At 45.8% G+C, this 15,179-nt stretch overlaps 1 protein-coding gene across 2 annotated transcripts in view; it reads left to right on the forward strand.

The window, feature by feature from the left end:
* The window catches only part of FER (FER tyrosine kinase), a 202,114-nt gene that overhangs the window by 78,323 nt on the left and 108,612 nt on the right, over positions 1-15,179 (forward strand). Inside the window, exons 12-13 of one of the 2 annotated variants that reach the window (XM_066603045.1) lie at positions 6,616-6,708; positions 14,717-14,940. In XM_066603045.1, coding sequence (XP_066459142.1) covers positions 6,616-6,708; positions 14,717-14,725 — 102 coding nt within the window. In that variant the 3' untranslated portion in view covers positions 14,726-14,940. Of the gene's footprint in view, positions 1-6,615; positions 6,709-14,716; positions 14,941-15,179 lie in introns of those variants that run through there. The other variant, XM_066603044.1, reaches the window with a different exon arrangement.

Below are 15,179 nucleotides of genomic sequence, written 5' to 3' on the forward strand. Positions count from 1 at the left end.
GTGTCTCGGTGCAAACAAGAAATAAATTTGTCCTCCTTCATAAAAATATCAGTCGTTTTATTTAACCCATAAAATGTTTTAGCTTTTTAAATAAGATTATTGCTGTAAAATTAGATATTGCTACATTAATCCCTTTAAAAGAATTACAGAATTACAAGTTATCGCCTATCCATGGGATAGGGAATAACTTGCTGATTAGTAGGGGGTCTCGCTGCTGAGAACCCACCAATCCTGAGAATGGGGTTCCCGTGTCCCCCTGTTGGAGCTGGCTGAGCATCTGTGGTTGGCGCTCCATTCATTTAAATGGGACTGATGGAAATAGGCAAGTGGCAAGCACTTGTCTATCTCAAGCAGTTCTATTGAAAATAAATGTTATAATTCACTTGCAAATAAAGTATATAATCCAGGCAGCATTGAGATGAATTTCCTCCATTAAAATAGTTACCAGTGACGTTTTAACCCGTCTGTGTCTTTTTTTTCAAGCCTGAAAAAGACCCACAGACGGGTCGAAACGTCGCTGGTAACTATTTTAAATGGAGGAATACAGAATTTATTGTTTTATTCATCTCAATGCTGCCAGGATTATATACTTTATCTGGACATTTACTTGGGTCATGTTCCAGACCGTGGCCGGGCTTTGCATTTGTTTTCGTCCTTGCCTATAACAGGATTTACAGGACACCAGGGGGCTTGATTGGCCTTCAGTTGCTGCTGTGTCTTTTTTCTAATTCACTTGCAAGACCGTTAATCTATTCAGTCTCCTTCTCCATGTGAGGGGTGCAGTGAGGATGGGGGACATGGGATCCCCGTTCTCAGGTCTCACCACTGAGACCCTCATAGATCCTATTAAAGGGGTTGTCCCGCGCCGAAACGGGTTTTTTTTTTTTTCTAACCCCCCCCCCCACCCCCCCCCCGGTTCGGCGTGAGACAACCCCGATGCAGGGGTTAAAAAAACAAACCGCTCAGCGCTTACCTGAATCCCGGCGGTCCGGCGTCTTCATACTTACCTGCTGAAGATGGCCGCCGGGGTCTGCTCCCTCCGTGGACCGCAGCTCTTCTGTGCGGTCCATTGCCGATTCCAGCCTCCTGATTGGCTGGAATCGGCACGTGACGGGGCGGAGCTACACGGAGCCAGCATTCTGCACGAGCGGCTCCATTGAAGAGAGCAGAAGACCCGGACTGCGCAAGCGCGGCTAATTTGGCCATCGGAGGGCGAAAATTAGTCGGCTCCATGGGAACGAGGACGCTAGCAACGGAGCAGGTAAGTAAAAAACTTTTTATAACTTCTGTATGGCTCATAATTAATGCACAATGTACATTACAAAGTGCATTAATATGGCCATACAGAAGTGTATAGACCCACTTGCTGCCGCGGGACAACCCCTTTAAGTTATCCCCTTTCCTATGGATAGGAGAACTTCTAATTTTGATAAATCCCTACGAGGAAGTGACCCATTTTGGCCTTCAGGGCTTTTTTTTCTTTTCTTTTTATTCCTCAGTTTTTCTCATGCTTGCCCTCTGAGGACCATTTACTTTTTTTTTTCATTGACGTAGCTGTATGAGGGTTTTGGTGTTTGTGGGCCGAGTTGCATTTTTCAATGGCACCACTTTGCCTTTGTATTGAGAAACTTTGAAAAGAGAAAAACAGCTGCACTATTATTATTTATTTTTTCTTTTTCCAGTTTTCACTATGAAGTTTAAACAACATGTTAACTGTATTCTAATGGCCAGTATGACTGTGTTGATTTTTTTTTTTTTTTGTGTTTTTTTTTTTTAAACTTTTTCATCTCTGGAGCTGATGGGACTTGTCTCTTGATAAGCTTGACTTTTTTTTTTTTTTTGTATATTGAATGCTATTATAAAGCACATTTAATTTACTGACCTGTTTTGATTGCCTTTTTGCACTAACTGCTAGAATAGATACAACAAATTTATATTTTCTGCTGTTTTTTTGGAGCTCACTTGTCAGCTTTGCTGTATAGACTGGAGACCATCTGCTGAGTAGCAGGGGACTTAAAGTGACTCCCTAGTCCCTGAGAAACCAAGATGGCCTCACCACTTTTCTAACTGCCTGATGTACACGGTGCATTGGCAGTCTAAGACACTCATGGGAGCTGCACTAGCCAATCAGAGCCATATGTCGTGTCATAGAATCATAGAATGGTAGAGTTGGAAGGGACCTCAAGGGTCATCGGCTCCAACCCCCTGCTCAGTGCAAGATAAACTAAATCATCCCAGACAGATATGTGTCTAGCCTTTGTTTGAAGACTTCCATTGAAGGAGAACTCGCCACCTCCCGTGGTAACCTGTTCCACTCATTGATCACCTTCACCGTCAGAAAGATTTTTTTCTAATATCTAATTTGTGTCTCCTCCCTTTCAGTTTCATCCCATTTCTTCTAGTCTTTCCTTGTGTAAATGAAAATAGGGCTTATCCCTCTGCACTGGGACAGCCCTTCAGATAATTGTAGATGGCTATTAAGTCTCCGCTCAGCCTTCTTTTTTGCAAGCTAAACATTCCCAGATTGTTTAACTGTTCTTTATAGGACATGATTTGCAGACCATTCACCATCTTGGTAACTCTTCCAGGCACCCCACTTTAAAAAAGACAAACTGGAGCAAGTTCAGAGAACTGGACACAGTATATCAGATGAGGTCTGACTAAGGAAGAGTAGAGGGGGATAATGACCTCATGTGATCTAGACTCTATGCTTCTCTCAATACATCCCAGAATTGTGTTTGCCTTTTTGGCTGCTGCATCACATTGTTGACTCATGTTCAGTCTATGATCTATTAGTATACCCAAGTCTTTTTCACATGTGCTGCTGCTCAATTTCTCCTAGTCTGTATGTTTTGTTTTTTTTTCATTTTTCTTGCCCAGATGTAGGACTTTGCATTTCTCCTTGTTAAATACCATTCCGTTAGTTGCCACCCACTGTGCAAGCGTTTCTAGATTATTATTTTTTTGAATACTCTCTCTCCCCTAGTGTTTAGCTATCCCTCCTAGCTTCGTGTCGTCTGCAAATTTGATCAGTTTCCCATCAATTCGCTCCTCAAGATCACTTATAAAAATGTTGAACAACACTGGACCCAGGACAGAGACTTGTGGTACCCCACTTGATAAATTCTTCCACTTGGATGTGCAGCCATTTATGACCACTCTTTCAGTATGATCACTCAGCCAGTTGTGAATCCACCTAACAGTTGCCTTGTCAATCCCATATTTCGTCTTTTTTTCAATATGTATGGTATGAGATACTTTGTCAAATGCTTGACTAAGGTCAAAATAAACTATATCCACTGCATTTCCCTGAGCAACCCAGTCGGTGATGCTGTCATAGATGGAAATGAGATTTGTCTGGCATCTAATTAGATTCGTCTGGGTGTCTTAGACTACCAACCCAGTACAAGTGCAGAGTGTGCATCAAATAGACCTGAGAAGCAGTGCAGCCATCTTGGTTTGTCAGGGACAAGAGTCGCTTTAATGACCTCTCTGTTTTATTGTTGGGGCCTAGATAGGGCAGGATAACACTCTACACATATAAGTATCGGTGTTCTTCCCCATCACACTCTGGGTAAGGTGGCTATATCCTTTCTTGACTGTTAAAGTCCATGATAGTTCTATGATCTTTAACTCCGGATCACTGCAGCTGCCATAACGTATACACACCCTACTGTACTGTTGGTACAGGAAGGAAAGGTGTGCTACTAGTATGTTCTCCCACGAGGAAGTGATAACTTTAAAAAATAAATTACTTCTATTCTACATACTTTAATCTAATTTAATAGAACTAAAGTAAAACCCTTGATACATTCCCTTTTTAAGAATCCTTTGCTTAATAGACCTTTAGGAAATCCTGTAGCTAAATATAAGCTTTCCATCATGGACAATGAGGTTTCTCAAGTCCTCTTTTTTATACTTAAATAACCATGTAATCTGGTGAAATACTGTTGACCTCCAAATTGATGTTAGGGCAGCCGCTCTGTTATTGGGAAGATAGTCTTCTAGAATTGACGTGCCCAATTGCAGTGAAATAAGTCTGCAGCCAAGACCTTTTTATTCTTCTACACAAGTAAAGGTGTCCTAGAAGAATGTTTGCAGATCAGGATATAACTGAAAATTAAACCATCTATTTGTATGGGAATGGTTTCTTGGCGTATTAACCTCTCGAACATAGCAGGTGCACACCGTGCTCGTCTCTGCCTGCTCCCTGAAGCAGGAGATTACCATGAATTTATGAGACACATTCTGAGTGCATTTTCAATGCTTCTTCAGACTCCGACATTATAGGACTTGCAGTGTACTTATGAAGAATTACTGGATAGTGGTTATAAGAAAAAAGCTCAGAACTTTTTTGTATTTTCCATGTAAACAGCTATAATAATATGCATGTGTTGTGTTAAAGTTTTTAATAGTTTTTCCGGCATGAAGGTCATTCTTTATTAGGGAAATTAGGGAAATAATTCATGGTTCATTTACATGACAAGAATGGTAATCTGCATAATAAAACATATGCTGATCAGTCATAATAAATGTTCAGAGTGAAGTATGTGGAAACTGATTAGAGCAAGATGATTGCTATAAAAGAAGTTGTATATTTGAATTTTCAATCTTAAGTTCCGGTAATACAATATTATGTTGACATCGGTAACTTGAATAATGCAAGGTGGAATAAATAGCTCCATATAAGGCTATACACTAGTGCATGGGTCTCTGACCTCTTTGGATCTTGAGTGACATTCAGGGTTGACTGCTGACTGGCAGGGCCGTATTTACAGCTTCTGCTGCCCTAGGCACGCAATCTGAATACATCGCCTTTAGTGCCCATTTACATTGGCCAATTGATGTCATGATTTTTAAATTATGGGTAATTGTAACAAAAATTGCCCAGTATCAAGGAAGTAACAGTAACATGTATCACTTAACTTTAACATTTATCAATCATACGGTACCAGAGCATAGCTTAGTGCACATATACGATACCAGAATCAAGCTTACAGATACAGTACTAACACTGAACGTACCATATTGATATCACATATATACAGTGACAGAACAAAGCTTGCTTCATAGATAATTAAGCAGAACCAAAGCTTACTACATAGATAGGATACCAGAACTGAGCTTACATCATCAATATGGTACCAGAACCAAGCTTACTGCATAGATAAAATAGCAGAGCCAAGCTTCACATAGGGAAGCTGTTATGTTGCTTTAAAAAGTAGTCTAAAATACTTTCAATATCTAAATTGTACCATTTCTTCTCATAGGTAAACTGTACTGGATGGATTTTCCAGCTTGATTGGCTTTTTCCATATCACCTATAGACTTTGCACAGACATTTTTGTACTGTTTGGAGACTGCAGAGCATGAAATTCAATAATGTTCTCATATGTAGGCCTCGGCACTAATGACATATCTTGTGCCATACCCCTTTAAGCCAGATTTACATAACTTTAATTTTTATTTTAAACCCTTCAGTATAATGTATTATTATGATACAATCTAGATGAAGTTGTCCAGCGTTTTCTCTCCAAGGATCCAAGAATGGTTCCAGCTGTGTTCTGTTTAACATCTCACACAGCTAAAACCCAGCCTCCGCTCCCATTTATCAGTGATGATGAACAATGCATTCTCCTTTATAGTTGTACATTTAATAGCATATGATTTGTCATAATGTATTTTTGTTGACAACCGCTGGCAAAGACACCTGTTAACGAAAATTAGCAACTAATTAATTTACAGTTAATGGGTTTTATAGTATGCAGGGTGTCTTGGCGTTCTCTCAATTTCATTAGTGTTATGGTAATATAGTTCAGTTATACAATTAGTAATTCTGTTATTGGTTTGTCTCCTAATTAGATTATTTTCATTCTTTCTAAAAACATTTTTTCTTTTAAGCACCTTTTTAAAGACGCAAGCCACATTTATAGAAAATGAATAGCTTTTGAAGTTGCTTGTGTTCATGATGGTGAAATACTGAGCAAGGCAGAATACAGATTAGTCTGGGACTACACGGCGATTTGATGCTGTGTGACTAAAATTGGAGCAAATGGTAGCGAATGTGGCTGTGCAGAAACTCAGCAGGTTTGAGTTTATGCCAGTTGTGCCATGGAAGCTTGAGTCGCAACGCAACCACATTTATCATTAGTTGTGATGTAGTAGTGTAGCATTGCAATTTTGTGTATGCACGTCACAAGTCGCCATTTATCTCTAGAGTATTCTACATGGTTCCTTATATTCTTCAAAAATTATCCACATTCCAAGATTACAACACTGTTCTCATCCAACGATCATTAGAACTACATAAGCTTCTCTTTTATCTATGGTGCAGGCCGCACCATTGATGAAGGTTCCCCCCCCCCCCCCCTCACATAAGTATTATTTTACTTGGGATCACTCCACATTAAAAAAATCATAATCGCACAGCAAAAACTGAGAAGTAGAAAAAGAACATACCAAGGCAACCCAAGAAATACAGACTTTCTTGTTGGCCAATATTCAAGGGTAATTTGATGTTAATGTGACTTTTATAATAGATTGCTCCAACTAAATTGAGTATCCATAAAACCCACTCCATGTATAATTCAATATGTATATTTTGCCTAATTTCAGGACAAAAAAGAACGGGTGTCAAAGTTTGATACATTACGCCATTCAATTGCTGGCATAATACGGTCTCCAAAATCAATGCTTGGATCTTCGTCGGTAAGTTAATAACTAAGATGCGCTGTTTTTATGATTTATTGTATACGATACATTCTTTCAGCGGTAAAAAAATTGCTCTAAAATGTATGTACCATAAGCTGTAGTTGCTAAAAAAAAAAAAAAAGTTTTTGTTAAAACTTTTCTGCTGTAATGACACACGGGGTGGGGTGGGGTGGGGTGGGGGGTGGGGGGCAATGGCACTGATCACACGGAGTATGTTGTAATATGTTGCTGCTGTCAATCATTTTACAGTCCTAACCCTCAGAAGTGGCAATGGTAAAATAGTAATTTTATTATTTATTTTATTTTTTTGTGCCCCATAGAAGATCTGATCACCCAAGGTATGAGTGGTTTCATTCATTGGATGATCAGTGGTACCTTCACATGACCCAATGATCGGACAAACAAACCTTCCTTGGAGCATTGTTGTCTGATCGTCGAGCCGTGTAAAAGGCCCTTAACGTGTGTTTGTAACATTCTAGTACTGGAGGCAAGAGCCCTGCTTCATTGGAGTGTTTGAGCAAAGCATTTAGGATATAATGTCCACCAAAGCGTCTTGTCTACTCTTGTCTCTCCACTCTCGCATCCGGGAGCTTAGATGTCCTTAGAATAGCAATACCTGCCATACTTTTGGGATCTGCTTGTCTCCTGTTACATGTAGATTTTCTTTCACAGATTTGGCTGCAGTCGTCCTGCATATTTTATGGGCTATGATTGCGCCTAATTTTTCAATGGTAATCTATTATTACTAGAGATGAGCGAATTTACTCGTCCGAGCTTGATACTCGTTCGAGTATTAGCGTGTTCGAGATGCTCGTTACTCGTGACGAGTACCATGCGATGTTCGAGTTACTTTCACTTTCATCTCTGAGACGTTAGCGCGCTTTTCTGGCCAATAGAAAGACAGGGAAGGCATTACAACTTCCCCCTGTGACGTTCAAGCCCTATACCACCCCCTGCAGTGAGTGGCTGGTGAGATCAGGTGTCACCCGAGTATAAAAATCGGCCCCTCCCGTGGCTCGCCACAGATGCGTTCTGATAGAGATCAGGGAAAGTGCTGTCTTGGTGGAGTTGCTATAGGGAGAGTGTTAGGAGTATTTTAGGCTTCAAGAACCCCAACGGTCCTTCTTAGGGCCACATCTAACCGTGTGCAGTACTGTGGAGGCTGCTTTTTGCAGTGTTGCACTTTTTTTTTTTTTTGTATATCGGCCGTGCAGAGCATTGCACCCTGCAGTAATTATACATAGTGCAGGGCCAGTAGTGCTGGTGAGGCAGGGACAGAAGACCTATTTATTGAATATAGGCAGTGGGCCTTTGCAAAAACATTTGGGGAAAAAAATCTATTTGGGCTGCCTGTGACTGTCCTCAGTGTTCTGAGTCTGTGCTGGGTGTAGTAGTCCTCCTAATTCATACGCAGCCAGCTAAGTGTTACAGCAGGCTTGCGCAAAATTATTTCCTGGCTCTGTGTTGGCTGTTACATCACCGCTGTATTCCAGTCCACAGTGCAACAGTCTGCAGTTATTTGACATACTCCAGGGCCAGTAGCGGTGACGCAGAGAGAGAAGAGATATATTTATTGAATACAGTCAGTGGGCCTTTGCAAAAACATTTGGGGAAAAAAATCTATTTGGGCTGCCTGTGACTGTCGTCAGTGTTCTGGGTCTGTGCTGGGTGTAGTAGTCCTCCTAATTCATACGCAGCCAGCTAAGTGTTACAGCAGGCTTGCGCAAAATTATTTCCTGGCGTTCCGTAAGCGAAGTCAGCCTCCAACCACAGGCCAATAAGCGGCACATTTAATTACAGCGTTCTGTTTCTGCATTACTGGTAATACAGCATGCTGAGGGGTAGGGGTAGGCCTAGAGGACGAGGACGCGGAGGCCCTAGTCCGGGTGTGGGCACAGGCCGAGCTCCTGACCAAGGTGTATCGCAGCCGACTGCTGCGGGATTAGGAGAGAGGCACGTTTCTGGCGTCCCCACATTCATTGCACAATTAATGGGTCCACGCGGTAGACCTTTAGGGCTCATGTCCACGGGGAAAAGAAGAATTAAAATCCGCAGCGGATTTTAACGCTTCTCCCGCGCGCGGATCCGCACCCCATAGGGATGCATTGACCACCCGCGGGTAGATAAATACCCGCGGATCGTCAATAAAAGGGATTTAAAAAAAAATGGAGCATGAAAAAATCTGGACCATGCTCCATTTTCATGCGGGTCTCCCGCGGGGACGGCTCCCGCGGGCTTCTATTGAAGCCTATGGAAGCCGTCCGGATCCGCGGGACACAAAAATCACATTTTACTTACCCGCTCCGGTTCTTCTCTTCGGCGCCGCGTCATCTTCTCTCAGCCGCGGCCGGATCATTTTGCTTCGGCCCAGCGCATGCGCGGGGCACGTCACCGACGTCATCGTGCACATCCGCCGAGCCGAAGAATGAAGATCCGGCCGCGACGAGAGAAGATGACGCCGCCGCGAAGAGAAGAAGCGGATCGGAGGTAAGTTTATTCTCATTTATTTGCATTTTCAGCGCTCATGTCCGCGGGGCAGGAGGGACCCGCTGCAGATTCTATATGTAGAATCCGTAGCGGGCCCGATTTTCCCCGTGGACATGAGGCCTTATTCGAAAATGAGCAGTGTGAGCAGGTCCTGTCGTGGATGGCAGAAAGTGCATCCAGCAATCTTTCGTCCACCCAGAGTTCTGCGCTGTCCACTGCTGCAACTCTGAATCCTCTGGCTGCTGCTCCTCCTTCCTCCCAGCCTCCTCACTCCATTACAATGACACATTCTGAGGAGCGGGCAGACTCCCAGGAACTGTTCTCAGGCCCCTGCTCAGATTGGGCAGCAATGGTTCCTCTCCCACCAGAGGAGTTTATCGTGACTGATGCCCAACCTTTGGAAAGTTCCCGGGGTCCGGGGGATGAGGCTGGGGACTTCCGGCAACTGTCTCAAGACCTTTCAGTGGGTGAGGAGGACGATGACGATGAGACACAGTTGTCTATCAGTGAGGTAGTAGTAAGGACAGTAAGTCCGAGGGAGGAGCGCACAGATGATTCGGAGGAAGAGCAGCAGGACGATGAGGTGACTGACCCCACCTGGTTTGCTACGCCTACTGAGGACAGGTCTTCAGAGGGGGAGACAAGGGCAGCAGCAGGGCAGGTTGCAAGAGGCAGTGCGGTGTCCAGGGGTAGAGGCAGGGCCAGACCGAATAATCCACCAACTGTTTCCCAAAGCGCCCCCTCGCGCCATGCCACCCTGCAGAGGCCGAGGTGCTCAAAGGTCTGGCAGTTTTTCACTGAGAGTGCAGACGACCGACGAACAGTGGTGTGCAACCTTTGTCGCACCAAGATCAGCCGGGGAGCCACCACCACCAGCATGCGCAGACATATGATGGCCAAGCACCCCACGAAGGCCGTTCACCGCCTCCGGTTTCCACCGCTGCCTCTCCCCCTGTGCCCCAACCTGCCACTGAAATCCAACCCCCCTCTCAGAGCACAGGCACTACCGTCTCCTGGCCTGCACCCACACCCTCACCTCCGCTGTCCTCGGCCCCATCCACCAATGTCTGTCAGCGCACCGTCCAGCCATCGCTAGCGCAAGTGTTTGAGCGCAAGTACGCCGCCACGCACCCGCACGCTCAAGCGTTAAACGTGCACATAGCCAAATTTATCAGCCTGGAGATGCTGCCGTATAGGGTTGTGGAAACGGAGTCTTTCAAAAGTATGCTGGCGGCGGCGGCCCCGCGTTACTCAGTTCCCAGTCGCCACTACTTTTCCCGATGTGCTGTCCCAGCCCTGCACGACCACGTCTCCCGCAACATTGTACGCGCCCTCACCAACGCGGTTACAGGCAAGGTCCACTTAACAACAGACACGTGGACAAGCACAGGCGGGCAGGGCCACTATATCTCCCTGACGGCACATTGGGTGAATTTAGTGGAGGCTGGGACAGAGTCAGAGCCTGGGACCGCTCACGTCCTACCCACCCCCAGAATTGCGGGCCCCAGCTCGGTGGTGGTATCTGCGGCGGTGTATGCTTCCTCCACTAAACCACCCTCCTCCTCCTCCTCCTACGCAACCTCTGTCTCGCAATCAAGATGTGTCAGCAGCAGCAAGTCGCCAGCAGTCGGTGTTGCGCGGCATGGCAGCACAGCGGTGGGCAAGCGTCAGCAGGCCGTGCTGAAACTACTCAGCTTAGGAGAGAAGAGGCACACGGCCCACGAACTGCTGCAGGGTCTGACAGAGCAGACCGACCGCTGGCTTGCGCCGCTGAGCCTCCAACCGGGCATGGTCGTGTGTGACAATGGCCGTAACCTGGTGGCGGCTCGGCAGCCTCACGCACGTGCCATGCCTGGCCCACGTCTTTAATTTGGTGGTTCAGCGCTTTCTGAAAAGCTACCCTCGCTTGTCAGACCTGCTCGGAAAGGTGCGCCGGCTCTGCGCACATTTCCGCAAGTCCCACACGGACGCTGCCACCCTGCGCACCCTGCAACATCGGTTTCATCTGCCAGTGCACCGACTGCTGTGCGACGTGCCCACACGGTGGAACTCTACACTCCACATGTTGGCCAGGCTCTATGAGCAGCGTAGAGCTTATAGTGGAATACCAACTCCAACATGGGCGGCGCAGTGGGAGTCAGCCTCCTCAATTCTTTACAGAAGAGTGGGCCTGGTTGGCAGACATCTGTCAGGTCCTTGGAAACTTTGAGGAGTCTACCCAGATGGTGAGCGGCGATGCTGCAATCATTAGCGTCACCATTCCTCTGCTATGCCTCTTGAGAAGTTCCCTGCAAAGCATAAAGGCAGACGCTTTGCGTTCGGAAACAGAGCCAGGGGAAGACAGTAGGTCGCTGGATAGTCAGAGCACCCTCCTGTCTATATCTCAGCGCGTTGAGGAGGAGGAGGAGGAGGAGCATGAGGAGGATGAGGAGGAGGGGGAAGAGACAGCTTGGCCCACTGCTGAGGGTACACATGCTAGTTGTCTGTCATCCTTTCAGCGTGTATGGCCTGAGGAGAAGGAGGAGGAGGAGGATCCTGAAAGCGATCTTCCTAGTGAGGACAGCCATGTGTTGCGTACAGGTACTCTGGCACACATGGCTGACTTCATGTTAGGATGCCTTTTTCGTGACCCTCGCGTTACACGCATTCTGGCCACTACGGATTACTGGGTGTACACACTGCTCGACCCACGGTATAAGGAGAACCTTTCCACTCTCATACCCGAAGAGGAAAGGGGTTCGAGAGTGATGCTATACCACAGGACCCTGGCGGACAAACTGATGGTAAAATTCCCATCCGACAGCGCTAGTGGCCGAAGGCGCAGTTCCGAGGGCCATGTAGCAGGGGAGGCGCAGAGATCAGGCAGCATGTACAGCACAGGCAGGGGAACACTCTCTAAGGCCTTTGACAGCTTTCTGGCTCCCCAGCAAGACTGTGTCACCGCTCCCCAGTCAAGGCTGAGTCGGCGGGAGCACTGTAAAAGGATGGTGAGGGAGTACATAGCCGATCGCACGACCGTCCTCCGTGACGCCTCTGCCCCCTACAACTACTGTGTGTCGAAGCTGGACACGTGGCCTGAACTCGCGCTGTATGCCCTGGAGGTGCTTGCTTGTCCTGCGGCTAGCGTCTTGTCAGAGAGGGTGTTTAGTGCGGCTGGGGGAATCATCACGGATAAGCGTACCCGCCTGTCAACTGACAGTGCCGACAGGCTTACACTCATCAAGATGAACAAAGCCTGGATTTCCCCAGACTTCTCTTCTCCACCAGCGGACAGCAGCGATACCTAAACAATACGTAGGCTGCACCCGCGGATGGAAGCATTGTTCTCTATCCCCATCAAAAACGTGGACCTTTTTTAGCTTCATCAATCTGTGTATAATATTCATCCTCCTCCTCCTGCTCCTCCTGCTCCTCCTCCTGAAACCTGACGTAATCACGCCGAACGGGCAATTTTTCTTAGGCCCACAAGGCTCAGTCATATAATTTTTGTAAACAATTTTTATACGTTTCAATGCTCATTAAAGCGTTGAAACTTTCACCTCAACCAATTTTTATTTTTACTGGGCTGCCTCCAGGCCTAGTTACAAATTAAGCCACATTAACCAAAGCGATTAATGGGTTTCACCTGCCCTCTTGGTTGGGCATGGGCAATTTTTCTGAGGTACATTAGTACTGTTGGTACACCAATTTTTGGGGGCCCTCGCCTACAGTGTAATCAAATTAATTTTTAGCCCACCTGCATTACAGCTGACGTTACATCAGCTGTGTTGGGCACTGTAATGGGATATATTTATGTACCGCCGGTGGGTTCCAGGGAGCCACCCATGCTGTGGGTGCACATGGAATTCCCATTGCGGAGTTGGGGATTCCCAGTTGTACCTGCCTGTGACTATTTATAAAAAACTGCGGTCTGACTGGGGCATGCAGACACCTTGACAGAATGAATAGTGTGTGGCACATAGGTTCCCCATTGCTATGCCCACGTGTGCAGCTCCAGATGGAGGTGGCTTAGGATTGGATTTCTCATTGCTTCTGTACAGCATTGTGGGCTATCGCCCTGCCCCTTTTAAAGGGGGTCGCTGCCTAGCCATGCCAACCCTCTGCAGTGTGTGCCTGCGGTTCCTCCTCATGGCAGACGCACTTATAAATAGACATGAGTGTGGCGTGGCATGAGGGCAGCTGAAGGCTGGGCAGGGACAGTTTGGTGTGCGCTGTGGACACTGGGTCGTGCGGGGGGGGGGGGGTTGGGCAGCATGTAACCCAGGAGAAGTGGCAGCGGAGTGTCATGCAGGCAGTGATTGTGCTTTGTCGGAGGTAGTGTGGTGCTTAGCTAAGGTATGCCTTGCTAATGAGGGCTTTTCAGAAGTAAAACTTGTTAGGGGGGGGGGGGGGGGAGGCACTCTTGCCGCTATTGTGGCTTAATAGTGGGACCTGGGAACTTGAGATGCAGCCCAACATGTAGCCCCTCGCCTGCCCTATCCGTTGCTGTGTCGTTCCCATCACTTTCTTGAATTGCCCAGATTTTCACAAATGAAAACCTTAGCGAGCATCGGCGATATACAAAAATCTTCGGGTCGCCCATTGACTTCAATGGGGTTCGTTACTCGAAATGAATCCTCGAGCATCGCGATAATTTCGTCCCGAGTAACGAGCACCCGAGCATTTTGGTGCTCGCTCATCTCTAATTATTACTCTTGCACCTATTATATGCATTAGTTTCCATCAGTTCATTATTTCTAGCATTCTTTGAAACTCCTAGCCTTAATTTTACCTTTTTGTTGGCGATGAGCGCAGTCCATCTTGTATTTTGTCATTCCTTCACAATTGCGAGAATAGCCCAGCATGCAGTCACTGCAGTTATAAACGGAGCCTATTTATTTAACATTTTGAGAACAAATATTTTGAAACCCTATCAGCGGTGTTTTTGAAATATGTTTCCATTGTAACCCATGGACAGAGAATTTGACAACCTATCAGAGACAATTAATTACAGCAGACATGTCGTTCCTTTGAAACGCGGAGAAAGAGCTTGCTAGATGCCCCAATTTTACGTACGTCAGGATTATTTTTGTGAATACAGCTTGCACAGTCCTAGAAACACATCATCCCCCAGCAACAATTTGCTTTTTTTGTGTTATATATTTAGGTTTTTTATGGCTTCGGCACTTGATGCAAAGCACTTGTGAGTTTAAATTGCATCACGCTGCTCTCCGTCATGAACCTCCACATTCCTACCTTTACACTTGGTTAAATATATAAGTATTTGGCTCCTAGCTGCTGTCTATTTTATGTGCTTTCCTCACATTTCTGTAAGCATTCAACTGTACAGTATGCAAATAAACTTAAAACTTAAGCTTTAAAAGATCTGCATGCCTGCATGTGATAGAACTGGATGAAACAGAAATGGCTCAGAGGATGGCTTATGCGCTTTTATTCTGTTTATTTACTTTCCCTCCACCTCTACACAGTATTTTTTATGTTCAAAAGGCAAAGAATCTCAGATTTTTTTTTTCTGTAGTTGAAATGAAACCCGTGGGCTGTTTTCAGCTGAACTGAATGAGAGGTGCACAGTGTGAAGTCAGCAATTAACAGTGAAGCAGTGAAACGAGAACTGATAAGAAAAGTTATGGCATGTTATAAACTGTTACTATCTTACCAAAGTAGTGTAGAGCTGCGATCGCCATAAAGGCTGCTCTATAACCCTGCGTGTCCTTGGCCTTACATTAAAAATTATTTTGTGAACTTGATTCTCACTTGTGTCATTATGGGGCATAAAAACATAACCATGGGTGTTAGTGTCCAAAATGGTATTGTTGTTTGGCGCCTGTCACTAGCACAAAGTGCCCAGATTAGGTAGACCGCAGCCGTTACCACAGCTATTCTCAGCCTGCTGGTGGTCCTGAGGAACAGCTACAGCTCCGATGCCAGTGCCTTTCCTTTTTATGCCGCTAGTTTATTAGCTGCAGGAAGCCATTGTAAAA

This window comes from Eleutherodactylus coqui, chromosome 5 (genome assembly GCF_035609145.1).
Source record: "Eleutherodactylus coqui strain aEleCoq1 chromosome 5, aEleCoq1.hap1, whole genome shotgun sequence".
Classification (NCBI taxonomy): domain Eukaryota; kingdom Metazoa; phylum Chordata; class Amphibia; order Anura; family Eleutherodactylidae; genus Eleutherodactylus; species Eleutherodactylus coqui.